General features: G+C 39.1%; 2 protein-coding genes across 10 annotated transcripts in view; one reads left to right on the top strand and one right to left on the bottom strand.

Annotated features, from left to right (window-relative positions):
• Nucleotides 1-22,390, bottom strand: part of LOC127573860 (non-POU domain-containing octamer-binding protein-like) — a 74,936-nt gene extending 52,546 nt beyond the window's left edge. For 2 of the 8 annotated variants that reach the window (XM_052022396.1, XM_052022400.1), the window contains exons 1-4: nt 22,313-22,390; nt 12,449-12,803; nt 3,831-4,132; nt 44-139 (exon numbers count right to left, since the gene is read on the bottom strand). In XM_052022396.1, coding sequence (XP_051878356.1) covers nt 44-139; nt 3,831-4,132; nt 12,449-12,799 — 749 coding nt within the window. In that variant the 5' untranslated portion in view covers nt 12,800-12,803; nt 22,313-22,390. Of the gene's footprint in view, nt 1-43; nt 140-3,830; nt 4,133-12,448; nt 12,804-12,946; nt 12,970-13,013; nt 13,477-22,312 lie in introns of those variants that run through there. The other 6 variants (XR_007956819.1, XR_007956820.1, XM_052022398.1 and 3 more) reach the window with 6 other exon arrangements.
• On the top strand, nt 22,380-24,354 carry c1galt1c1 (C1GALT1-specific chaperone 1). Of its 2 annotated transcripts, none has more exons than XM_052022401.1 (2): nt 22,380-22,500; nt 22,718-24,354. In XM_052022401.1, the coding sequence occupies exons 1-2, from the start codon at nt 22,396-22,398 to the stop codon at nt 23,741-23,743; spliced, it is 1,131 nt and encodes a 376-aa protein (XP_051878361.1). In that variant the 5' UTR covers nt 22,380-22,395; the 3' UTR covers nt 23,744-24,354. The 2 variants fall into 2 exon arrangements, with proteins under 2 accessions (XP_051878361.1, XP_051878362.1); XM_052022402.1 differs by having other exon boundaries at nt 22,438-22,500; nt 22,722-24,354.
• Nucleotides 24,355-26,979: the final 2,625 nt, after the last annotated feature.

Here is a 26,979-nt window from a genome sequence, read left to right as displayed (position 1 = left end):
GGAATTTTAAATGGGGAGGTAGCAATTTACATTCAATGCTTACTTGTGATAATGTTGGTTTTTCTGAACCAGTTTCTCTTGAAGGCCATCTTCATCATCACACTGATCAAACGGTTCAACAGTCACAGGTCTTGGAAACCTAGGAAAAGAGAATAAAGATAGCAAATCTTGAAGATGCTAGTTTTGTTATAAATAATAAACATCAAGCTGAGAAACATAATCCTATTGAACTGATTTCTGAATTTATAACTGTCCCAATCAAATACTTTTTCACCCAATTCCATTCTAACTTGTCGTTTCAATCAGATTATTTCTGTTGAACCTATTGAAAACGAAGTATGGTAGTCCCCAGGTATGGAGGATCTGACTTACAAAAATCTGACTTTATGCAAACTCTCCCAGACCCTCTCAGGTGCAGTACTCCAATCTCTTCACAATGAAACAATGCAGAGATCACCCATAGAAAAAGCCAATGCCTTCTCTAAACTCCTTCAGGCAAGATCAAACGTTTAAGAAACCCCAGCCATCTCTCATTCGCAGACACTTTCTTTTATTAAACTGCCAATAATTTCTCACTGATTAGTGAATCAGTTCTCCCCACCCCTATCACTCCACACAACAAACAATTGTCACAGTTCACCATCTGGTAACAACTCCTACTACCAACGCTGACCTTCCCCAATCTACTGTTTACAAATCAGTTCCCAAGGGCTGCCAAGGCCAAAGATGTGACGTTACGATTTTAGGGGAAATTGTTTCTGACTTACAGAAAATTCAGTTAATGAACAATTCTCAGGAATGCAACCATTATATAACCTGAGGACCTCCTGCAAGGAAGGAGGAAAATTCTGTGCACTCTTCAGTAAAGTCACACAGTCTTGCATTTTCCACATGGAATATGTAACCATAGACTACCTTTTATTTATCCACTTTATAAACATATATCTAAATTTCTGATATGGAAAGCATTCATGCAACTTTGGGAATGGGAAATTAAGATAATTTTCAACTTATCAATTGCAGATTTTTAGTTAGTATTCCCACAAATCAAAATCAAGCACAAAGTAACTGTTGTCCTGAAGTACAAGGCATATATTCACCAAATGGCAGCTACTAACATAGTGCAATTTGGAACACAGTTGGAATTGGCTCCCTGGCTTATGAAAGTTGTTAAGTTAGAAACATTTTACCCCCTCCCTTGCCACCCTCATTATGGATGCAAAATATTCAGAACTGTTTGCTTAATCTTTGCTCCTATGGTTTGATTTTAATTCAGACTTTTGCAAATGCTTTGCATGCAATGGCAAGACAGATCCAAAAGTTGCTGGTGGCATATTGAAAGCACCTGTGCCACCCACAGTTACAGCAGCTAGTGTGGTCCATAGAATGCAAGTTCAAAGGAGCAGCAATACAAGGTGAACCTGTGACTCAGCTCAGCAGGAGCATTCCAGGAAATTTGAATCGATTGTTCAACTTCTGGATAGGTTACTACTGGAAAGACAATTTGCATATGCTCAAAGGAAATGCAAAATATGAAGAAAGAAACGCACAGGAGTTATATTTTGCACCTCTCAATCTTTAGGTGGCAAGATTCTAAAAAAATGGAAAGAAGAGGAAGTTAAAAATCATCTTGTAATAATGTACAAAAACACAACCTAGTATTTTCATTTGTACTTTTCCTTGAAGAATCCCATATGAAAGGTCTATCCATTTGTGAGAATAATACTATTTCCATAGCCAATCTACCTCAATTGTATGGACATTACCTCTCCAAGAAGAAATAAATGTTTATTATTGGAACAAGCGACTAATATCAGCAGACTCTCAGCTTGTGACAAATAAACAAAACTTCTGTGCTCTAACAACTCTACCCGAGTAGAACTTTTGGAGGAAGTTTTTTTTGGTATAGAATTGGAACGAAAGTTAAGTAAAACTGCTTTAGCTGTCCCTTGTCCAGCTACCCATGAATCCAGGCTGGAAAAGAAACTCTACATTCAAGACCAGGAGCTTAATTTGGAGGCTGAGCTGCTGTAAACAGGACCCATCCATGAAATCCACCTGACAATCAGCAATGACCTGTGCCTGGCTTAATTTTTGAAAAATGTAATCTAACATTGGCATTTAAAAGCTTTACAATTAAATACTTAAACAATTAAATATAACACCTTCCCCTCCTCCAAAATCTTTGTCCAACAATATCCAATGAAGTCAACGCAGGGGACTCCCAGCAAGACTGGATTCTGCTCCAAGTTCTATATGAACTCCAGTAGTGGACTAAACTGACAAATCTATTAGCAAGTTCCCCATTTCTATGTTCCATGGCACATAAACAAAAATCCAAGACTTTCAAAGTCTGAATAAAAGCCAGCATGAAACAACAACAAAATACTGGAGGAACTCAGGTCAACCCAGAAGTCAGCATGATCAGCCCATTATGCTAGCCATGAATAAAAAACATATTCTTTCCCCCCCCACCCCACCCCCCAAAAAAAATACCACTTTTAAAATAGTGGAGGAAATGGGGAATATATGGGACATCTGTTTTCAAGAAGAAAGCCAAGAAATGTTTGGGAACCTCTAGATGAGGACAGGCAGTGACAAATCCCTGCCAATCCAACCTAACCTGGGTTATATCACTATTGTGCTGTATGTCCAGTTTCTGTTCCACATATCCCATGAAATCTATTTAGGACTACAAAGGACACATGGAAGAAACAGTACATTGAGCACAACCAGTTCACGCTAGCAATTATGCTATATTCTGGCTTCCCCCCTTCTTTTCTCAGCCGTACCTATTAGTGTAACACTCTATTCCCTTTTCCCTCAGGTCCTTGTGCAGCTGCTGCTCCTCATGCATATATACTAAGTGCTTCACTCTATGGTAGTGAGATGCACCTCAATTCTCGAGTAGAGATTTCCTCCAATTCCATATTGGATTTCTTTTGACAACTACTTTATACCAGTGGCCTCCAGATGTAGCCTTCTCCGCAAGTGATCTTTGATCAAGACCTTGCATAATTTTAAATGCCTTTATCATCACTACAAATTTTCTTTTCATGAGAAAAAAAGTTTGTTCATCCTGTCCACATATGTATATCCTCACAACTTCAGTAGCACCCTTGTAAATCTTCTCTGCATTTTCTCCACTGCCTCTATACCCTTTTGACGAAATGAAGACCATTCGCTGTGCTGTGTGGTCTTACCCAGGTTTAAAAGGACCCCAAACTTTTCAGTAAAACTCTTCAGAAATAAACCATACCACTTTACATGGACACTCGAATAGGCAAAACGAAATTTCACTCTTTCTTTATCTTTGAAATTAAGTGGAAATTTGTTTGATACCATCAAGATAATACTAATAAAAGACAACCTCGACTGATATACATACTGCAGACAAAAGTTAATTTTTGACAACTTTTAAGGCAGTCAGAGATAAATTAATCAAGCATGGCAGCTGATCTGCTGCAAACAGCTCTGGTAGAATTAAAATACATGTTCATCTAGTCTACCTATTATCATTTTGTTTGCAGCTAATTTTAAATAGATCATCCATACACAAGGTCTCAAACTCATTTTCCTCTCCCAAACCAACAAACGTTCAAACCTGTTTACAACACTAATTGAGATTAGCTAACAAAGCAATTAGTGTAAATGGGCATCGATTCCACACCAGAGCAGGTGAAATTTTAAACACTTGCACATTAAAAGATACATCAATGGACTTCTCAAATCATGGAGGTGGAATTGACAAAATTACATTAAAAGTTAATTACAGAATTCCTGCTTAAAACTCATCCCCGACATAACAAAGCTTGATATTCATTACTTACGCAGTCAGCAAGAATGCACCATCTGTGCATCTGTCCAAAGCTTTGCGTGCAGCAGGTTTTGCAGCAAATTCTACAATGCCTTTTCCAGTTGGTTTCCCACGGTCATCTACGATCACCACTGCTCTTTCCACTGGTCCAAAGATAGAAAATGCCTCATCCAATAACTCATTTGATACAAACTGAGGAAGATTCTTCACTGTGAGAGCAGCACCATGTGTTGCAAATCGAATCCTTATCTGCCTCCCTCTCAGTGTAGTATCATCAAGTTCTGCCTTGGCAATTTCTGCCAGGGTTCTGGTTTCCTGTCATCAAAAAAAGCAGGATTTAATTTTCAGCAATAAAAATGTCATTCTGAACAAAGAACCAATCAAACCGCCATACTGATGGACTTTGTTACACCTCAAGCAGAAGAATGCAGAAAACTTAAAAGGAGTTGGGAAGGAATGGGAAGTTAAAATAAAATACATTGAACTAGTTGACACCTGGCCCAACATCTGTTCAGATAAAAACCAGTTCTCTTTTTACCCCAGATCATGAAGTTACCCAGTTCTTTGATCTTGTACAAAGCTTGTCCCACATAGATTATTATAGTAACTATGAAAAAAAATGTAAATCTTCTCGAATATTAAAGGGAGGAAATTATGTCTTGGTAGCATCAAGCCTTATCAATTCTGGATCTGCACTCAAGATAAATGTCTGTGTGTATAGAGATTAGGAAATTCCTTATGATTCTGCAACAACTGCTGTAAAATAGATAGTTGCAAATATAACACTACTTACTTTATAAGAGAGGGGACATACAGACCAGTGAACATGGATCAGAGTTATCACCAAAATATCCAAACCCATTGTTAAGGGCAAGGTAAAAGAGGATAAAGAAAAACTGCAATGGCAAGAACTGTCACAACAGTTTATGATTAAGGGAAATGTTCATGATAAACCTAGTAAGAGTTTCTGAAGATCCAATCATTCAAATATAGCTGAGAAGAGAAGTGGTGGCTGTAATACTTCAAATGTTTCTTTGAGCATCCACACCACAGATAAAAGGTTATTCATAAAATGAAGATAGACACAATTGCTGTAATATATTAACATACACCAAAGATTATTTTCAAGGATAAAGATCAAAAGAAGTAAAAAAATAAAACACAAATAATTTTCAGCTTGGGAAGCTGTTACCAGCAAGGCATGAAAGGAATCAGAATTATATTGTCATCCACTATGGTCAAAGAGCCTTTGGGGAACAGTGATCATAATATGATAGAGATTTATATAAAGATTGAGTGATTTAATCCAATCTGAAACCAGGGTCTTAAATCTAAACAGTGAAAACTACAAAGGTATAAGGCATAAATTGGCTGTGGTAGACTAGACCCCCAAAATTTAATATTGATTGGCGACTGGTGGAATTTAATAAATGGACAATGAAGTTATCAAGGTGTTGGTATCAAAGAATTTCGAAACGAAGCTATCTCTAATTCATGGCTGAAAAACTACAGGACTTGGAAAGGGCACCAGGTTGTAAATGCTATCCTGTTAAGACGTGGGCAATATCCTACTAGATGTACACGTAATCGCAGAATACCTGATGCAGTGAAAATCTGCCGAAGATGTGGTTTGTGATGAAAAAGCAGTGCACAACAGATCATTGTTCTCTAATGATACAACTTGGGTGGAAAGGTGAGCAGAGAAGGATGCAACATGTCTGCATAGCCACATGACATGTTATGTAAAAGATAATGGTGACAGATAAAAAGAAACTTAATTGCCCTTTGCATCTATCAGTTTCTTGCTAATGGCACAGGGTTTGGGTTTGAATTAACTGACAAGTGAAAACATACTTTCCAAGATGCATCCATTCATAATAGTATAGCTATCGATATTACCAGGATGTTTTCAACTGAAAACAACAGATTCTATAGTAACACTGATGATATTCAGCTCTAGCTCACCAGTACCTCTCAACCATTCCACATCCTCAAGTTCAGTCACTTCTATTCCCAACATCCAGTGATAGATGTACATCTGCAACTTGTAGTTAGGAAAACTAGAACCATCAGTTGAGCAACCCATAAAGGTATCTTTTATCTTAACTCCAACATGCAGCCAGACTCCATGCCTCCCCTTGCTGATAGTTTAAAATTGCTTCACCACTCACAACAGTGACTCTGGTTGAACCAGAGCAGAGCTTCTGATCCATTAAATCCATACCCAACCACCACCACCACCTCACCTATTGCTCACCAAACAATGCCACCCCCAGCACAAAAAAATCCTTCGTTTTCATCTCAATGGTTTTATCCCACCCTATCACCAGATTATCATTCTCTGAGATTGATGAAGTGGAGGAACACCATCGGTCACAGGAAGTAGTACCTTCTGCAACTCAAATTCTGACACATAGCCTGATCCCCTTTAAGCTGTTCCCTAAAATTTAGCTCTTTAGCCAATACCCTAACATCTTTAGAGGTTTGTTGACAAATTGATGATTAGGATGCACCTCAAATAGTCTTCAGAATCATTCTCATCAATTTACCACACAATTTTTTTTTAAAACAGTACCCAAGGTTTCAGTTGCACAACCTCCCAATGTCACATTGACATACAAATTCCTGATCATCAGAGAGGAGATGTGAACTTATAGGAGATGATTCACACCACAGAACCCAGCCCCTTAAGACCACACCAGGTAGAGTGGCAACAAACTACATTACTTTTTCTCCCTCACCTCTTCAGGACTCTTCAATCAAGGACTCTACTTAATTTACATCAAGCAATAGGCACAAAGTTAAAATGTCAAAACCAAAACAATGAACACATTATAAAAAGGCAACTGTTTTAATAATTCATGGGATGTGGGTCTTACTGACAAGGCCAGCATTTACTGTCCATCATGAATTATCCTTATGAAGGTCATGGTCAGCTATCTTAAAAAGCTATAGCACATGTGATGAAAGCAATCACAGCATTCTTGGGTGTTGAGTTCCAGGAGCACCAAAACCTATTGACAATGAAGGAATGGTGATGTCTAACTATATCAACAAATAGCCTATTTTTAAACCTTATGATGGAGGGAAGTAACTGAGATGGTTAATTTCACACTGGCCTGAAGAACTCCTGCAATGACATCCTGGTGGTGCACTGACTGACCACCAATAAGCAGTCAACCGAAATGGGAATAGGAATTTTAAAAAAAGCATCTCCCCGCTACTCCCACAATCCTCTATTCACTTTGACTTCAACTTCATTAGTCTCCATCTTGCCATACTCAATTAAATGCTATGCTGAGACACTCACTCTCACCTAATTATTTCTATCAATGCCTGGACCAAGGCTGCAATGAGCTTTGGAGCAGTGGCTCTGGTACAAACCAAACTAGCAATGGCTATACATGAAGTAATAAAAAATCCAGTCTTTCACCAATTAATAATAACACATGGCAATCTACTGTTACAATACTTAAAATGCAACCCATACCTTGTTCTAGTAGCCTAAACATCCAAATTTAGAATTAAGAATAATTTTTTGCACCTGGAGTCATCACATAGATGAAGGTGGCAAGTTAAATTTCTGAAGTTCAAACAGAAATAAAAACAGCTGTATTAAGCAGTATTTTCAGTGTGTGGATTTTAACTGGGGGAAAAACTAGTGCCATGAAATCTTAAAATTTTAATATATAATTGCTCAAAAAAGTATCAGAGTGGTAGATTGGACAAATATAAATAACAAAAAAAAAACCAAAGCAATCATTAAAGCACAAAGCAAAGCTAGCTAAAAAAAAAAACAGGAAGTAAGAGTCTTAATACATATCTTGAAAAGAGTTAGCAAAGTGAGCACTGGCCCTTACAGAAATTGAGTCCGGGGAATCAATGGAAGTCAAGAAAATGGCAGAAGAATCAAACAAGTATTTGCACATCTTCACTACAGAAGATACAAACAACAACCCAGAATGCAAGGGACAGATGAAAATCGGGAAAATAACAGTCATCAGAGAGCAATACACAAAATGCTGGAGGAACTCAGCAGGTCAGGTAGCATCTATAGAGGGAAATGGACAGTCAAAATTTCAGGTCGAGACCTTTCATCAAGTGGTACTGAGCAAGTTGTGGGAGCTGCAAGCTGACATGGCCTCAAGGATTTCACCCCAAAGTCTTAAAATAAAAAGTGGTGAGTGAGATAGTTCTTGCATTGATTTTAATTTTCCACAATTCCAGATTCAGGGAAAGTTTCTATCAGATTAGAAAAGAACAAATGGAATCCATTTATTCAGAAAGGGGACATAAAACAAGAACCTACAAGCCATAAGACATTGACAACGTACCACAAAGGCTATTGGATTGAAATCTGGAATGAGCAGGTTGCCTTTAAGGAGAAGGCGGACAGGCTAGCCTTGTATTCACTCAAATTTAAAAGAAAGCAGATTTAATTGAAACAGACACGATTCCAATTGACGGGGTAGGTGAGGAGAGAACATCTCGTCACATGAAAATCTGGAGTCAGAGTCATATCGCACGGAAGCAGGCCCTTCAGCTCAACTCATCCATGCCAAGATAGTCCTATTTGCCTGAATTTGGTCCAAATCACTCTAAACCTTTCCTATCCATGTACCTGCCCAAACGTCTTTTAAATGTTATAATTGTACCTTCCTCTACCACCTCCATTGGCAGCTCATTCCTTAGACCCACCAGCCTATGTGGAAGAACTTGCCTCTCAGGTCCCCTTTAAATCTTATCCCCCTCACATTAAACCTATACCTTCTAGTTTTCTACTCCAATACCCTGGGGGGAAAAAAAGTCTTTGACAATCCATTTCATCTATGCCCCTTATCATTTTATAAACTTCTACAAGGTCACCCCTCAGCCTCCGTTACTCCAGCCTATCCAGTCTCTCCTTCTAACTCAAGCCCTCCAGTCCCAGCAGCATCCTTATGAATCTCTTCTGCACTCTCTCTCTGGCTTAATCACATCCTTCCTATTGTATGGCGATGAGAACTGCACACAATATTCCAGGTGCAGCCTAAACAGCTGAAACATGATGCCCCCAACTCTTGTACTCAATGCCCTGTCCGATGCAGGCAAGTGTGCCACACGCCTTCTTCACCACCTGTGTCAATATGCTCTTGTTGAATTGCCGTGGGCCAAATGGTGATCCTTAAAAACAGAAAATGCTAGGAATACTCAGCAGGTTAGGCTGCATCTGTGGGAAAAGAAACATAGCTAACGTTTCAGGTCAAGACTTCCAGCATCCGCAGTTTTTATTTTATTTTTAACTCATGATCCTCATTGGTTGCATTCACACAAAAAAAATCACAAACTATCTATATAGATGACCTCCGCATCACAGCCATTCAAATATCAGGAATTCACCCTTACAAAATTCACAAGTTATGACCTGCAAATATGATGAGCAATAAAATTCACTTATATTTATTTACTTTTTTCACATAAATTCCATAACTTTTTTCAACTTGCATTTCTTGATGCATTTCAGAAAAATCACAATACAGTTTTCAGCAAACACAAGCCCCCACCCTGTAACGCAGGGGTGGCCTGTAGTGGAAATTTTTAGTTAATCTAAACCACAGGGAGAGGAAAAAAACTTCAATTCTTTTTTGAAAGGGGGTAGTAGGTAATTGAAGGGTAACATACCCATGCTTGCCTAATCACCGTGAAGAATCACGTGGAAAATATGCAGTGTAATGACAGAATTGGGCTGCATTTTAATTCCCTACAATGTAAAACTGTACATAAATCTGACATGGCCACAATTTTACATTAGTAGTGGCCACTTAAGTTAAATGGTAATTAATAGAGTATTCCCTCACTACCACTTCCTAGTTTAGGGAATTTAACACCAATGCTTGTGTATTCTCCTTGTTGACATGCCCAAAAATCAGATTACAGAACAGATCTGGTCTTCACAATTCATCAACTCAGTGAGTTACAGTAATAATTGATTAAGGCCTTCAAATTTTTGGAAGACAAATGTCAAATATCACCGCCTCAATGGACATCTGGCCAATCATATAGAATCCTGTAGAACTAAAAGGAGACAAAAATAATGTAAAATAAATATTTCACATACAGTGTGATAACCAGCAATTGCAATTTATTTAGAGCAATGGAAAGACAAATAATGTCATTGTCATGACATAAAACACTCACATCAGGATGTCTAGTTTACATGAAGTAAGGCTGGATTATATAACAAATCTCTTGACATCCTCCCATTTTAGAACAAATGAACTGATTTTGTTCATTAAAACAAACTGTTCAAGGAACAGTGCCTGCACTTGCAAGTGGTACAAGATAAATTAAGAGATGTAATGTTCATGTTATTTTAATTCAAAATTCTATAGCCTTAAGACAAGTTAGGGAACTACAAACATCCCAACAGATTTCACATACAAATGACAAGTGACCTGTACAAAAAAAATGACAGAAAAGGAAGTGCTTAATGAAGTAGCCTTAAAAAGGACAAATGTTGATCTAAACAATAAGCTTCCTCAGAGTAGACACCAGAGAATAGGTGTGGGGCTTCATTCAAACAAGCTTACATGGAAAATCTTCAGCAAATCCAACTTTACACACTTGACTAGTTAACACTAAGCTTTGAAGACAGTATTAAAATCAAAAGAAAGAGGTTTCTAAATTTGCTAGAAATAGTGAGATCTGAGGTTCTGGAAACATTTTATAATAAGCAAAGAAGGCAGAAGAAATTGACAAAGGGAAGATAGAATATGAGAAGTGAAAAGATAAGAGCTTCTACAGGTAGTTAAAAAAGAAAAGAGGGCAAAGTGGGTCCCTTATAGACAAAGGCAAGAGAATTTATAATGGGGAACAGGGAAACAGCACAGAAGTTAAACAAATACATGTGAACAGAGAACTGCCAATTTGTTTGCCCAACATCAGTTGTGGGTAAAATGTTGTAATAATGGAATACCTAGCAAATAATAGGATGGAGGAGTCAGCACAGATTATGAAAGGTAAATTGTGTTTAATCAACCTATTGTAATTCTTTAAGGATGTTTCATGCAGAAATGATAAAGGACAACCAGAGGATGTGGTACAATGGCATTTTCAGGAAGTTTTCATTTTTTAAGTTCCCACATATCAAGATTAGAGCATATGGAATTGGGGGTAAGATAATATGGACTAAAAACTGGTTAACCAACAGAAAGCAAAGAGCAGACATACACCTCCTCAGATTGGCTGGCTGTAAAGGGATGGGTACCACAGGATCAATGCTCGTGTCCCAGCTACTCACAATACATATCAACAATAACATTCATTAAACTTACAAAGCCAAGTGGGATTGTGAGCAGGGACAGGGTTCAAGGGGATACAGGTAAGTGAGAACATAGCAGATTTAATCTAACATGGAAAAACATGAAGTCATCCATTTCATTGCACAAAACAGAAAAGCTGAGTACTTTAGATGGAGAGACGAGGAAATGTTCAAAAGGACTGAGCAGTTTGTGCCAAAAATCACAATGTTAACATGCAAGTGCAGTGCAGAATTAGAATGCAAAAGTTACATTGACCTTTATTACAAGAGGATTAAGTACAAAAATAAAGGTGCCTCTCTGTAAATATAAAGAGTCTCAGTGAGAGCACACCTGGAGTACTGCATACCATTCTGCTCTCATTATTTAAAGATAGTTATACTTGCCATGGAGGAAGTGCAACGAAGATTGCTGAGATAGCAGGTTTGCAGTATTAGGAGAGATTGAGCAGACAAGGCCTGTACTCTCTAGAGTCATAAGAATGAGAGGCGATCTTACTGACAGTTATAAAATTCTCATTGGGCTTGACAGGGTAGACGTTTCACCTGAGGCCAGATTTCTTTACTTGGAAGGTCATGAATGCTTTACCCTAGAGATCTGTGGAGGCTCAGAAATCGTTCATTCAAAGCAGAGAGTTCTGGAACTTTAGGGAATCACAGAATATAGGGACTGTGTAGGAAAATGATACTTGGGTAGATCAGCCACAATCCTGACGAATGGCAGAATAGGTCCAACAACTACTAATTCTTACATTCTTAGCCAACAATGTTTATATTTGTAAACATGAAGTTAGGCAAAAATTAAAAACTGAAATGGCATACTCTCCAAACTCTGAGAAACTGTTCCAACAAGAAGCAAAGCATCTAATAAAGGTATCTTATCTGATCTTAATACCCCCACTAAAGAATTATGATATTGCTCTCTGCATGTGTCCAAATAGGTCTCTTATTCCATTGGTAGAAATCTGTTAGTTACAAAATAGAAAATGTTAAGGAATAGTAAATACATGTCACTATCGGCATCTGCTAAGAAAAAAAACACTGGTTTGGACCATCATAACGCCAAATAAGCTTTTCGCCCGTGATCAGAATTATCATGCCTGTCAGAATTTTAACACGAAACCCACGTTTCCCTGTACGTAATGGCATACGGCGTTTTCAAATTAACGGGCGGAAAAGTGATATTTAAAGATATCACAAGGTTTCAAATTTACGTTGAACGTGCATTCCCGTGTTCGTTTATATACCAAAGGCCGGTGGAAAGAGGCTTTAAATGCATGAAATGGTGCGTGGGGGGAGGGGCCGAGAACAAAGACGGAGGGAGCCACACTCACCAGTCTGATGAAGCCGAAACCTTTATCCTTGTTGATGAAGATCTCGGACGGCTCGCCGTACTTCTCAAACATCTTCTTGAACTCCTCGTCGGTCACATCGTTGGGCAAATTGCCGACGAAGAGGCGGCAGCGCTGCGTGTAGGTCTTCTCGCCGGGCTTGCGGAAATTGGTCATGTCGACGGTGATTCCGGGCCCGGTGGCGGCCCGCTCGCCATGTCTGGAGGCCTGTTGGTGATGGTGGTTGTTGGCGGCGCCGGGCCCCGAGCCTTGCTCCTGACGGTATTCCCTCTTGCGGGGGCTGGTATTGTCGGAGCGGTTCCTCCCGCCGGATTTCTGAATGTGATCTTGCATGATTCTGGAGATTGAAGAAGGGACAAAAAGACAAACCCGAGCCTGAAAATTTTAACGGAAACAAAAAAAAATCCCGCCACCCGCTCAATTGTTCTGGGCGTCGATTTTTGTAGTAGTTCGCTTCAGATTTTAAGTATTTTTGCGTACCCGGTAGTTAACGAAACGGTGTAGATTTTAGCTGAGAGCGTGTTTTTCGTGTAATTTGATTTTTTACCTCAATTACAGGCCACTGCGCTTCTGACGAACAAACGAAAGCCGCGAAGAGCGCGAGCAGAGGACACTGGGAAAAATTATTCGCCTCAACCTAACTTTAAAAATGAGATTTATGTTTTCCCGCCTCTCGCTTGAGGATTGGTTAATTCTATTGGATTATAAAAGAACATCTGTGATGTCACAAAGGCAAAATGCCAGTGGATTGGAATATTATTGGTCAGGGCCGCTGTCACACAGACTTTAGGCCTGGCTCCATCACTTTAGTCTGAGGCGAAGGTTGGCATGTGCTTGGCTCCTGCGTTATGCTGAAGGCGGGCGGAGATTTTAAAATGTCATTCGTCGACTTTTATTCTGTTGAAGATGTAGCTAAACATTGCAAAAACAAAGAAAAATTACCAAAACAAATTGGTCCTCTGGAATTATTTTAAATTGTTGAGATTTACACGGTTCGAACATCGAGATTTAACCAAATACTAATAAATTACTAGTTTTGCAGTTGCACGACTTCTACTTTTTCATGCGAGGACGGTAAATAATTTTTTTTGAAAAATTAATTGAATTATTTAATCAATTCGTTCACTGAAATAAGTAAATGTTTATGTGATATTTCTCCCGCTTTCCTAAAAGCATTGCTGAGCCCAGTTATTTAATTAATATGTTCCTATAGAGCAAATGGTTCTCGTACTTTTTAATTCTCTATCATCTAGTGGAATGCATGCTTCTCAAGCAAATGTTACAAAGGCCAACAATACACTTAAGAATTTTTTTTACTTTTTAAGCCTTAAATTCTGTGTCTGGAAAGTATGGTTGATACACAATAAATAATCTTCTCCCCAATCTATTTTTACTTTGGTTTTCTTGCCCTTTCTGCTTTCTAGTCTATTTTCCCCACATTGTTCCTACTGCCAGGGTCTGCTTTTGATGACTTTAATAATAATTTTATAACTTTATTGTTTTCTTAAGGATGATTGTCACTGGCAATGCCAGCATATATAGCTAATCCCCAATTATCTTGAAGGCAGTGGTGTTACCTTCTTGAACTACTGCAATCCTGGTGAAGCTACAATAGTGGTATTGGGTAGGGAATTCCAGGATTCAAACTCGGTGATAAAGAAGTAAGGATATATTTCCAAGTCAGTGACAGTGCAACATGGAAGGGAACCTGGAGGTGGTGTTCCTATTGTACCTGCTGCCTTTATTCTTCTTGGTGGTACAGGTCACAATTTTGGGAGGACCTGGGTGGGTAATTTTGTAGGTGTTACACACTGAAGCCACTTTACACTGATGATGGACAGAATTAATGACTAGAGCGAGCAGGTTACTTTGTCTCAGATGATTTTTTGAGTTGTTGGAGCTGCATTCATCCAGGCAAGTGAAAATATTATATCCTGCTCCTGATTTGTGCCTTATAGATGATGGAAAGGCTTTGGGGCATCTGGAGATGAGTCACTCGCCGTAGGAGAGCCAGCTTCTGACTTGCCCTCGTAGCCATAGTATTTATGTGGCTGATCAAATTGAGTTTCTGATTAATGGATATTGATGGTGGGGGACTTAGCAATGGCAATGCCATTGGATGTTAAGGGAAGGTGGTTAGAATTTCTTTTGTAGGAAGTGATCTTTGTTTGGCACTTTTGTGGCATGAATTTTACTTTTCACTTATCACCCCATGCCCTAATGTTGTCTAGCTCTTGCTGCCTGCAGACTTGGGGTGCTTTATTTGCTGACTAGTTGTGAATAATTTGAATATTGAGCAGAGATCTCCACGTCTTATCTTCATGATGGAAGGTAATTGATGAAGCATTTGAATATACTACATTTTACACTTTGAAATCAAAATCACATTTTCTAAATTTACAGATTACATGATTTGTTTGACTTTTGTTGTTCCCCAAAATATATTTTGTACATTCAAGTTGAACCTACCAGAGTAAGAAAGTGGAATTCATACAGAGAAAAATCTAGAAAACCAAACAAATGGGCAGCAAGAACTTCAAATTTTCCAATCTTGCTTGGTGAATCCCAATTAATTCTTTGTATAGGTAACATTGGGAGGGACATGACCAAATATGGTATCCAGATTTCAAAATGTTTTTGCAAAAGGTACAACATAACAATTTAATCAACAAATTCAGAACATGTAGTCAGGTGCACAAGTAGCAAAATGGACAGTTAGCTGCCTGCAAGGGAGGGTGAAGCAAGGGTAAAGGGTTGATTTTTCCAGAAGAGGTGGGAACTGGAGCTCTATGCTGGGAGTATAACTGCTCACAATTAATAACAATAAGCTATGAAATTAACACATTTTCTAAATATGCAAATGTTAGTAGTAGAGTACTGTAATCAATACTGAGGAAAATTGCAATGAAATTTCAAGACTAAACTCCCTTATAAGTGTGAAGTTAGTTCTGCAAAATTAGATCATTGCATAATTTGAAATGTAAGAATCCAAACTGTGCTGTGGAGCAAGGCAATTGGAATATAAATGCACATGTCAATAAAAATGCATCACCAATGGACCAGCTGATTGCACCTTGACTGAATTAGAACTTTTACATCCAACTCTGCATGTTCAGAAATAAAGCTGAATCTCCAATGTAGTACACGAGGACTGCTCCAGTATCAGTTCTCTCAGGAGGTCACAAAAGAAGAGCAGGAAAGTTACCAGCAGCATGTTGACTGATATTTATTCCATAATCAACATTTCTATATTTGATTATCTGGTCATTTTTACTGTAGAGCTTGACTTATGCAAATTAGCAACCACGTTTCCTACATTGTAACAATGACTATAGGTAAGGTCTTGACTAAAGTGATTTGGGTGTTCTGAAATAGATTTAGAAGGTGCCATACAAATTGTTTTTTTAAACAAATATGATGATCCAGTTTTGCAAAGACAAAATAAACTTTAATTTAATTCTTAAAGGAGAATTCAAAAGAAAAGTTATGCTGAACTTAAAATCCATATTTGGGAGTACTGTATACTTCAGCTTGAGCAGAAAAGTTTACACTCCATTTAGCCCAATATGGGTCCTCCACAGCTTACGAATGGCCGACTTATGTACAGCCCGATCATACAAATGAGCGTTTGGGAAACCAGTGGGATGGATTTGCCAGCTGCTGCAGGTATCTTCTGTCGTGTGGGAACTCAGTTCATGGCCACCTTTCCTACTTGAGAACTGTTCAGGTTACAAACAGTTCACAGGAACAGAACCCTGCTGTAACCTGTGGGCGGGGGGGTAAGACCTGTAGTCAATTTTTTTTAAAAAAGAAAAACTGGTTTTGAAAGTCTAGAGAATGTTTCCTCTTGTACATTTGGTTAAAATTGGAGGCCATGAATAAAACATAATCATGAAATCACATGGGGAATTAAGAAGAAACTTCCTTGCCCAAAAGGAACTCACTACCCCAAGAAGTAGGCGAGGTGAATAGTATGGATGCATTTTAGTGGAGGCTGGAAGAAAGCAGCTTGGGTTCATAACAAAAGATTTAGGAAAAGGATGGGTTGAGTTCATGAAGTACTGATATGGACGATTGGTAAGTGGCCTGTCCTGTTGTTTTGTATGTTATTTAATTCTTTGCACAAGTTGAACTTTCAGCCCTGTTGTTTCATCAATTAATTTGTGCATGCTTGAATTCCAAAGGAATAATATAAATACAGTGTTGTTGAGTAGTATATAAAGAAGCTTAAAGCATTTCACATCTAGAATCAGATAAACGTGGATGACAATCCAACTACAAAAATGTTACCAGCAGCTAAATAATAACATTGAGTTAAAAAGGATAAGTTGACAAAAGGAGAGTATTCCAGAAAAGGGGCTGACACATCATTATAAATGCCACAAGTGGTGGGTAAAGTGAGAGGTGGTGCACAAGGTATCCACTCACATCTTTACACATGAAGTAGCATTATATATTCATTTCAGAACTAGATCATATGATGCATACCAATTCAAGAGAAGCTTTTGTAATTGAGTACCACAGTACACTGTCTTTTAAGATGTGAATTATATTTTAATCATACATTTGGTTGGACTGTCAATTTTGTTTTAGTGACACTTTGCTTCTTGGATGCATTTGTGGAAGATACCGACATTTGGGATTGCCCAATACAATTACAATGGCCTAAACAAAACAAAGTCTACTGGTATTACTTAGGAGTCTTTAGCCAAGCTTCTCTCTGAGAAACAGGTTACTTTTTTCTCTAACTATTCATTGAAACTTAATGCCATAAATTCAGTTATTAAAGCAAAATCATATTCTTTAGTCATTGATATTTCCCAGCAGTCTTAAAGTTTGCTGCAGCTTTTCAACTCCAATGTCCCTTTCTCTAAGACCACTCCAGTACAATCACTCAGAAACCCAAATTTGGCCTCCCATTTAAATTGTTTTCACCCCACTTTTATCCTTTTCTCTTATGCAAATTAAAATGACGGTCTCGGTTGTTCAATCCAAATTTCTGCCGCACGATCTGTCTACCCTACTTCAAGCTATTTTCAGGCCTGGCATCCAGGCTGTCCGTCCTCCTCTCAGTCCTTTTCATTTGGTCCAAACCACTTCTGGGCCCCATCCTCTTTCTCTCCATTTGCAGGCCCCACCCCTTCTTTTCCTTTCCCCTCCCCCCCTTGTCTTCCCTTATTCCCATGGCTCCCTTCCCCCACCTTGCTGACCTGCCCATCTCCTCTCCTCCTCCTCCTCCACCTCCCATCCTTTATTCCATGGTCCACTGCCCTCTCCTACTGGATTCCTCTTCCTTCAGTCCTTGGCTTCCTAACTATCACCTCTCAGTTTATTACATCTTCTCCCCCTCTCCCACCCACTAGCTTCCCCCTCTCACCTATCACCTGCCTGCATGTGCTCCTCCCCCTCTCCTCACCACCTTATTCTGGCTTCTGCCCTCTTCCTTTCCAGTCCTGATCAAGGGTCTCAGCCCGAAAAATTGACTGTTTATTTCCCACCACGGATGCTGCCTGACCTGCTGAGTTCCTCCAGCACTTTTTGTGTATTGCTCCAGATACATTCAGCATCTGCAGAATTTCTTGTGTCTCTGCGTTGCAGGACCCTGTTGCCCACCCAATGGTCCACACCTTTTTTTCTTCATGGTTGTAGACATTCTATTTTGCCAGGAAACAATTTTGAAACTATTTTCATTACAATCATACTCCTTTTCTACATTCAACCTCTCCTGTTTATGGGCCACACTCCCTTCTACTTTATTTGGTTATTTTATTTTGCAATCCTGTCATGCCCTTTTAATTCGTGCATAATTAAATCAATTTTACTGGAGCATTATAGAGATTCGATGACAACCGGTTCCAGTGTCACCAAGTAAACAGCACACTGCCACTTCATAATAAACTGAAGGCATCGTATGGCATTCTCAATTGTGTGGCCAATTTCAATAGGTATTTTATAGTGAGGAAATGTAATCCAGTTTTTTCAGATTTCACTCAGTGCACTTTGATCACTTGCTACCTCAATCCCACTGAAACCGCAACTACCCAAAATAATGCTCCAACTCCTCACTGCATCATTGTACATAGTCACTATTAAGTATATTACTTCAAATATTGGATACTAAATTATTCCAATACTGGCCAGTCTCTCCTATCTGTGCTGACTCTTTAGCTGCACTATCTAATTAGTCCCACTCTTCCGCTTTCCCTATAGCTTTTTCCTATTATTTTGTATTTGTCAATTTTGTTTTAGTGAGCTTATTATCACATCTCCATAGGTCTCAATCATCAACTTCCCATTCATCATCCAATTAATAATGCCTCCTCTCAGACAGATCCTCTTTCTCACTATAATTGTTACTATCATACCTCAAAAATGGGGATTTTCTTGAATCCATATCCCTCCATTCTCTATACACTCACGTGCATATCCAAGAGCCTTTTTAAATGCCTCTATTATATTTGCCTCCACTACCACCCCTTGCAGCACATTCCAGGCACCCACCACTCTGTGTGTAAAACAAAAACTTGCCCCACACATCTCCTTTGAACTTACCCCTCTCACCTTAAACGTAGGCCCTCCAGTATTAGACATTTCGACAGCTGTCTATCTACGCCTCTTATAATTTTATAAATTTCTATCAAGTCTCCCCTCAGCCTCCACCGCTCCAGAGAAAACAACCCCAGTTTTGTCCAACTTCTCCTTAGAGCACATGCCCTCTCATTCAGGCAGCATCCTGGTAAACCTCTTCTGAGCCATCTCCACATCTTTCCTGTAATGGGGCAACTAGAACTGCATGCAATACTCCATCAAGTGCAGCCTAACCAAAGTTTTATACAACTGCAACATGACTTCCTGACTCTTTTACTCTATGCCCTAGCATGTCTTACGCCTTCTTTACCATTCTATCTACTTGTGTTGCCACTTTCAGGGAGCTATGGACTTGGACCCCAAGATCCCCCATACATCAATGCTGTTAAGGGTCCTGCCATTAACTATATACTTTCCTCTTATATTTCACCTCCCAAAGTGCAACATCTCACACTTGCCCAGATTAAACTTCATCTGCCATTTCTCCCCCATAACTGTAACTGATCTATATTATACCCACAGTATTTATGTAACAAAGTTAATCTTGTGATCAGTGATGACATGAGGAGGTTAACACTTCATGTCAATGGGAGTTAGTTAAGCTTGATCTTGTTAGAGATAGCCATGACCTGAAACTTATGAGGCGTGTCTGTTACTTGCTAGTTATCATCTCCAGCCTGGATATAAACTAGTTCAATATCCAAGAATGCAACTGAACGTTGTGCAAACACAAGTAAGGTACCAGTGAACGTGCCACTTCTGATACTGTGATGGCTAATTGATTGGGCCTCAGACACTGTTCTGAGGTATTCCCACAGCAATGTCCAACAGGGGAGATAATAGATCTCCAATAACCTTCCATTGTGCAAGGTATTATCTGGACCAATTCAGTTTGCTCCCCAATTACTTGCAGTTTAAAATTTATTGGGACTCCTTGCCTTGACATCAAGCATAATCATTCTCTCCTGAGCTCTGGAATTCAGTTGTTCACATTTGGATTAAGGATGTAATGCAGAAGTGGCAGAACCCAAAATGTGCACTGGTGATCAGATCATTGTTGACTAAGTGCCTATTGTGGACACCATATTTTTAAACTTAGTCTGTTGATGCTGAACAGGACACCTTGATTAGAGGTTCAGGAACATAAATGTCTCAAACTGATTGTGGGGAGGTTTCGAAATCACCATCTCCACCTCTGTTGTAATATGATGGATCACATCCAATCATAGAACCAAACAGGCAGAGGTAATTCACTTCACCAGATCACTTTCCTGTCTAAGCTGCGAAATTAAAATTTACTTTTATTACTCCTATTATATTTATTTTTATCTGTGCTGCTGTAATTCTGTCATCTTCCCTACCCTGGACCATTCAGCCCTTCACGTGATAATTTCATACTACCACCTATCATTCATCTTATGGTTTGGTTTTCCCATCTCTCCATTTTGGAAAGACTGTGCTTCCACAGTGGATGTACAAGTTGGGTCACTATTGTAATATTCCTTGAACACCCTGGACAAAATGTTATTAACGTGCATGATAATGGTGGACGATAATCATGGATTTGATAATTTAGTTTACATTAACATAATTTCAGCAGTGAAGCTCTGATAAAGGACTTCCATCTGTAAAGTTAACCAGCTAGTCTCTATTCATTCACGAATACAATGAATGCTTTCAAAATAATACTTTTTTCAAATGAATAAGAGAAAACAGGTTTCCCAGTCGACACAAACAAACGAGTTCATAGATTTGTGGAGAACAGAAGAATGCTATTTGGGATTCCAATCCCAAACCATAGCCATGTAAATTTTCTCCTCCAATTTATTTAATCCCCTTTTGTAAATCATTATTAAATCTAAATCCTTCATCCTTTCAAACAACACATGGATATATTAAACCTTGATGCTTAAAACTATTCTCCTAGTATCATCTGCCAGTTACAAGCGACCACCGCATTACAGCCGTTCAGGTTACTGATGTTTGCTAACACAATTCACTACCCAAAAATTTGAGGTATGGTGTAAAATTCGCTCTTGTGGAATTTGTGCGAAAATAAGTAAGCAAATAAACAATTTTTTTCAACTCTCATTTCTTGACACGTGTATAAGGCACAGCTTTGTGTAATGGAAAATTGTGATATGGCCCAATTTCTAGGAACACATTCCCCCCAATAACACAAGAATCACCTGTATTTCATTTACAGGCCCTCCACGGATTACAAACACCCTGTACATATGAACAAGCTTTCATAAATACTATTAAATTCAAATGTGAACCCGTCTTGAAAAAACCTGTTTACATGTACCTTACAGTAATCTGACACCATTGTCTCTTAAGAACACAAGCTACCAGTTTCACCATGGAAAGTCACTTGAGAGTTGCTATGGAAATTGACAAGCAATCACTTCTATTAAACAATATAGCAGCCACTGATACTTCAAGCCCGTCAAAACCAGAATTAGCTGTTTGTTATCTAATCTATTAGAATCGTAGTATCAAATCTTCCTCTTAACCATTTCTATTCCAAAGAAAACAACGTCAGATTTTCTCGTCTCTACAGACAACAGAAGGTCCCACAACATTTGTACTATTCTGGTCAATCTTTCTCTTCAAGACCTTGACATCTTTCCGAACGAGGATAACTAGAATAGGGGCCCAACTAGCCAGGTTTAAATGATTACAACTTTTAATATTCACCACCCCCGTCTGAAAATAACTCGTTCGCCACCACTTTTGATTCCATAATCAAGTGAGTATTCACAATGACAGAGATTCTTTAATTATCTGCTTTCTATTTTCTTTGCGTGTCTATTATGCAGTATTTTATTAAATGGCATTTTCAGATGCAGACATTTTTTCATCAGTCTTACTGCCCTCACCTACCCTTTTCATCATTTCATGGCCTTTTTTTAAAAAGTTTTTTTGCATCGACCAAACCTCCTGTCGATAAACGTTTTTGTTATCGCAATTTTTCAGTTACCTTTTATTTCACATCGTGACAGCCTTATATGAAAAGCTAGATTTTTATTTAAATATTAACATAATTGTTGTTAGTCATAAACTGAATAAAGGAAACATAAACAGGCTGCCTGAGAAAACATGGAAACTAAAATGCATGAGGCTCCAGAAACAGACTGAAGAGAAAATGTAAAAAAAACAAGTGCCATTAATTAAACGGCCAATGAAATAACTATACAGTCGTTAAAAATTCTATGTTAAAATACTGCCTTTGATAAACATCGTCTGATTTCCTACCAGCCTCTGATGTACCTGGCGCCTCCGCAGACTCCTGCTCGCTGAATCCCTGCCAGTATAAAATATGGTCGCCGTGCGCGGCCATGCTTTATACTGGCAGAGTCGAACTTCCGGGTGACTCGGAAGTGGCCGGTTGGCGGCTTTGGGCGAGTTCCCAGCGGGAGTGGTGCGGCGGCGGACGGCTGCAGGTGAGGGGGCTGGTACCGTACCGTGCCGTGCTGTGCCGTGAGCGGGTGGGCGGCGGTCGGCGGTCGGGCCGGGGGCTGCCGGCGGGATTGGTTACCCGGGTGACGGATACTATGCGCCGCCTTTTCTCGGGGCCGAAATGTCTTTGCCTCAACTCCGCTTTAGCGCTGCCTTTCAGAGAGCCGATCTGATGCACAACTTTATTTTGTAATCCCCAAGCCAGAGGTGATTGCTGAAGAACATTCCATTTCCACCTACCTCCTTCTTCCCTCGTCGCCAGATGCAAAGATGATTAAAGAGGGCAGTTCCTTCCTGAAGGGTATAATTCTGGGCGGAGTGTTATGTTTGTTCCTCACCCTCATTAACAACTCGAAGATGGGCGGCCAAATGCAACCCCGGAGTCACGAACATCACCACCTCAAAGTCCCCAACAAGGACGAACTACTGAAACTTTCAGAGGCAAAGCGATTGGAGCTCAGCCAAAGTATCCGGGTTTTGTGTTTGATCATGGTTAAACCGAAAGAAATTGGTTATTGGGCCTCTGTGATAGAAACGTGGAGCAAACATTGTGACGGGGCTGTCTTTTATAGTTCTGAAACCATAAAACCCTTTCAATCAGTCAGCCTCGGAACAGAAGACCAATGGATTGGGACAAGAAAAGCCTTCGAGCATGCATATGAAACCTACAAGGATGACTATAGCTGGTTCTTTCTGGTACAGGCAACTTCATTTGCAATTATTGAAAATCTTAAGTTCTTTTTATTAAATAAAGATCCAGGAGAGCCTTTCTACATTGGTCATACAGTCAAATCGGGTACTTTGGAATATGTAGAGACTTCTTCGGGTGTGGTCCTAAGTGTAGAAGCATTAGAAAGGCTGTATTGGGTTATGAGTGATCCTGTGAAATGCCCTGAAAAAGGGAGTTTACTGTGGAAGATGTCTGAAGAAAAGGAACTTGCAGTATGTTTGAAATACACAGGAGTATTTGCTGAAAATGCAGAAGATAATGAAGGAAAAGAACTGTTCAACTCAAAAAATGTAAAAACCCTCATTGGGGAGGCAATGTCTAACAATCAAAATGAAGTTGTGGAAGGATGTTGCTCTGATCTGGCTATTACTTTTCATGGAAGTTCTCCCAACCATATGCATGTCATGATGTATGGGGTTTACAGGCTACGGCCATTTGGCCATACCTTTAATGATGCATTAATTTTCATGCCACCTGCAGGTTCAATCAATGATTAAATTCCTCCTTGCTTCCACTGCAAAGACATCCCAGGGTGTGAAGTATGAAGACTGAAAAAGAAAATAAGATAATCCTGTTGCTATTTCACGTGTTCTGAGTTTTGTAAAATCTCAAAAGAAGTTTCTAAATAAAGATGTGCCTTCAATGTTAATCAGCTTAAAAATGAATTGTCTAACAAATTGGTTGTAAAATATTTTATGATTATTCTCAATTTAAAGTTTCCTTCAATTGTGGTTAGATGGAAACTATTAATTAATGAATATCAGACAAGGCAGTGTTGCTGGGAGACTAGAACATTTTGCTGAGCATTGGAAATTTTTGTAGACTGCTCTGAAATACATTCTTTTGCTGGGAGTTCCATTTTAAGCTGGGTAACTTAATGAGGTACTGGTGTTTACAACCTTGATGCTGGTGATACAAGGGTTGAATTTTGAACAAAAAACATTAAACTTTTTACCTTATGAAATTTTTAGTCATTGCAAATGTATGGATTTCAAATTGTATTGCTTATTTGGATATTGTGCAATTTTATGAAACTTGGGTGTTGGATAATGTAACATTTTAATTTGATGTGAATCTGGTCAATCCCATAAAAATCAAACTGCAAGAACACTAAGCCTCCTAATCTGCATTTTTGCCTTATTAACTGGAAATGACCTGTTCTTTGGGTGAAATTATTGCAATTTAAAAAAATACATTTTGCTGTTGGGACTTGACTAATGCTCAAGAATACAGTTGCATTTTCCATCAAGTGTGATTCATTAACCCATCACTCTAATCATACACAATGTCTGCATGCTCCTAATTACGTAAAATAACAAGTGCCTTTACAGTATAGTGTGCATTGGTGGTGCTGTAGTTAAATTACTCAATTCACAAGCTAGAACATTGAATACAATTCCCACCAATGGCAGCTGTGGAATTTTAAATGTAGTGAAATAATCTAGAATGAAAAGTGAGGCAAATTCTATTATCAGTATTGATGACCACAAAACTACTAGGTTTTAAAAAAAATTCCAAACAATAAAATGTATCAGTATGAAACCTGACACAGTAAAGTCAGAACCAACCAGTTGATCTTGCCAAGTCTCCTTACAAACTTTTAGGAACAAGAATCTAAATCAGGAAACCTTTGGCACAAGCCAGTCAATATGCAGAAAGATGACAAAATCATACCTTGCAGGCAGTATTCCAGGCTGTAGCATCACAATCCCTTGCTAAATCTCTCTTGCTTCAACAGGACGGGCCCTGCAGGTAGAGGCATAAACTGTCCTGAAACATAGGGACTCCAGTATTGACTCTAGATCCCATGAAAGCTCTTGGCATCAGGTCAAATCTTTCTCATTATCTTCCACCATGACATATCATTGCTCCTCCATATTGAACAACATGAAGAAGAAGCAGTGAAAGAAGTAAGGGCACAAAATGAATCCTGTTGGTTATCAAAAATGAGTTGGTAAACACTATCAATAACCAGATGACCAACTTCTGAAGGACCAGGTCTCTGCAGGTGGTGAGTGAAGCAGCTCAAGGAGTGAGCAGATTTAAAACATACAGAAATAGTAGGTCCTTCAGCTGACTCCCCCATTCACTAAGATTACGCCTGATTTGATTTTGGATTTGGCTCAGCTTTTTTTCTCTCTGTAACCCACAACTTCTATTGTCTAGCTTTAGAGTCATAGACTTATACAGGCCTTTGGCCCAACTCGTCCATGCCAACCATGTCAACCTGAGCTACTCCCATTTGTCAATGTTTGGCCCAGGTCCCTCTAAACCTTTCCTATCCATGTATCTGTCTAAATACCTTTTAAATGTTGTAACTGTACCCACCTCTATAGCTTCCTCTGGCAGCTTGTTCTATACAAGATATCTTTATTAGTCACATGTACATCGAAACACACAGTGAAATACATCTTTTTGTGTAGAATGAACTGAGGGCAGCCCGCAAGTGTCGCCACGATTCCAGTGCCCACAACTTCTTAGCCTGTACGTCTTTGGAATGTGGGAGGAAACCCACGCAGACACGGGGAGAACGTACAAACTCCTTACAGACAGTGGCCAGAATAGAACCTGGGTCGCTGGCGCTGTATAGCATTATGCTAACCACTACACCATCGTGCCTGCCCATACCCACCACCCTCTGAATATATTCAGTATCTTGACTCTTGGGTAGAGAATTTCAAAGATTCATGACCCGAGAAGAAATTCCTCCTTTTCTATCTTAAATGTACAAGCCCTAGATATTAAGCCCTGGATATGAAACTGACCCCAGAAAATGAAGCAGTCCATACTTTTGTGCAGCAGGATCTAGATGACATTCAGTTTTGCTATCAGAGGTGACAACTAATATTTGTGCCGCTTCAGTGGCAGGCTTCTCCAACACGATGGAGTCCAATCACCTTTTTGACATTCAATGGTGTTACCACCACCTGGAACCTCTTACTACAGAAGTAACTTCATGAGAAACACTTTTGTTTGTAGATCTTTCTAGTACTCTTAGTCTGGCTTTGTTTAACAAAAAGACCTATCACTTGTGGTACTATTTATTCCTACTAATCCTTTTTCATCTTTTTTTATCTCCTTCTTAATGTTATCTTCCTGTCCCAAATTAATCTGAATCTCCTGCACAGCAGTTGCTGATCATCCTGCAAGAACATTTATCCCACCTCTGTTGAGGTGTAATCTGTCCAGTTACCACCTCTCCTAGAACTGGACCAATGCATGAGGAATCTAAATCTCTCCCTTCTGCACCATCTCTTCAACCATCTGTGCTATCCTATTTCTATATTCACTGGCAGATATATACATTCGCCGGAGATCCTGGTTTTTTACCTCTGTTCTATCTCCTTAAAATCTGCTTGCAGTATGTCACTTTTTCTACCTATGCCATTCATACCAATACAGACCCTGACCTCTATTCACCCTCCCTTTCCAACGTGCCAAAGTTAAACAACAACTTTACATAGTGCTTTTTAAAATACAGGAGTATTTTACAAAAATCTTGCTCAACAACAGCACCTTGATTGCTGTTTGTGCCTGTTTGGACCAATTTCTTACAGGGAGTAGTTGAGCTGCAGACTTAAAAGGACAGGCTAGGTTAAACACTGTTCCAACGGAGCACATATTATTTGTGATTGTGTTCCAATCCGAGATGACTCTTGAACAGCGTATTGGGAGATCAGCAAGAGCATAATGACTGGACTAATGGATTAACGCATTATAATTTAGTGTCCCA

This window comes from Pristis pectinata, chromosome 8 (assembly GCF_009764475.1).
Source record: "Pristis pectinata isolate sPriPec2 chromosome 8, sPriPec2.1.pri, whole genome shotgun sequence".
NCBI classification, from domain to species: Eukaryota; Metazoa; Chordata; class Chondrichthyes; order Rhinopristiformes; family Pristidae; genus Pristis; species Pristis pectinata.
This window is presented reverse-complemented; position numbering and strand designations above follow the sequence as displayed.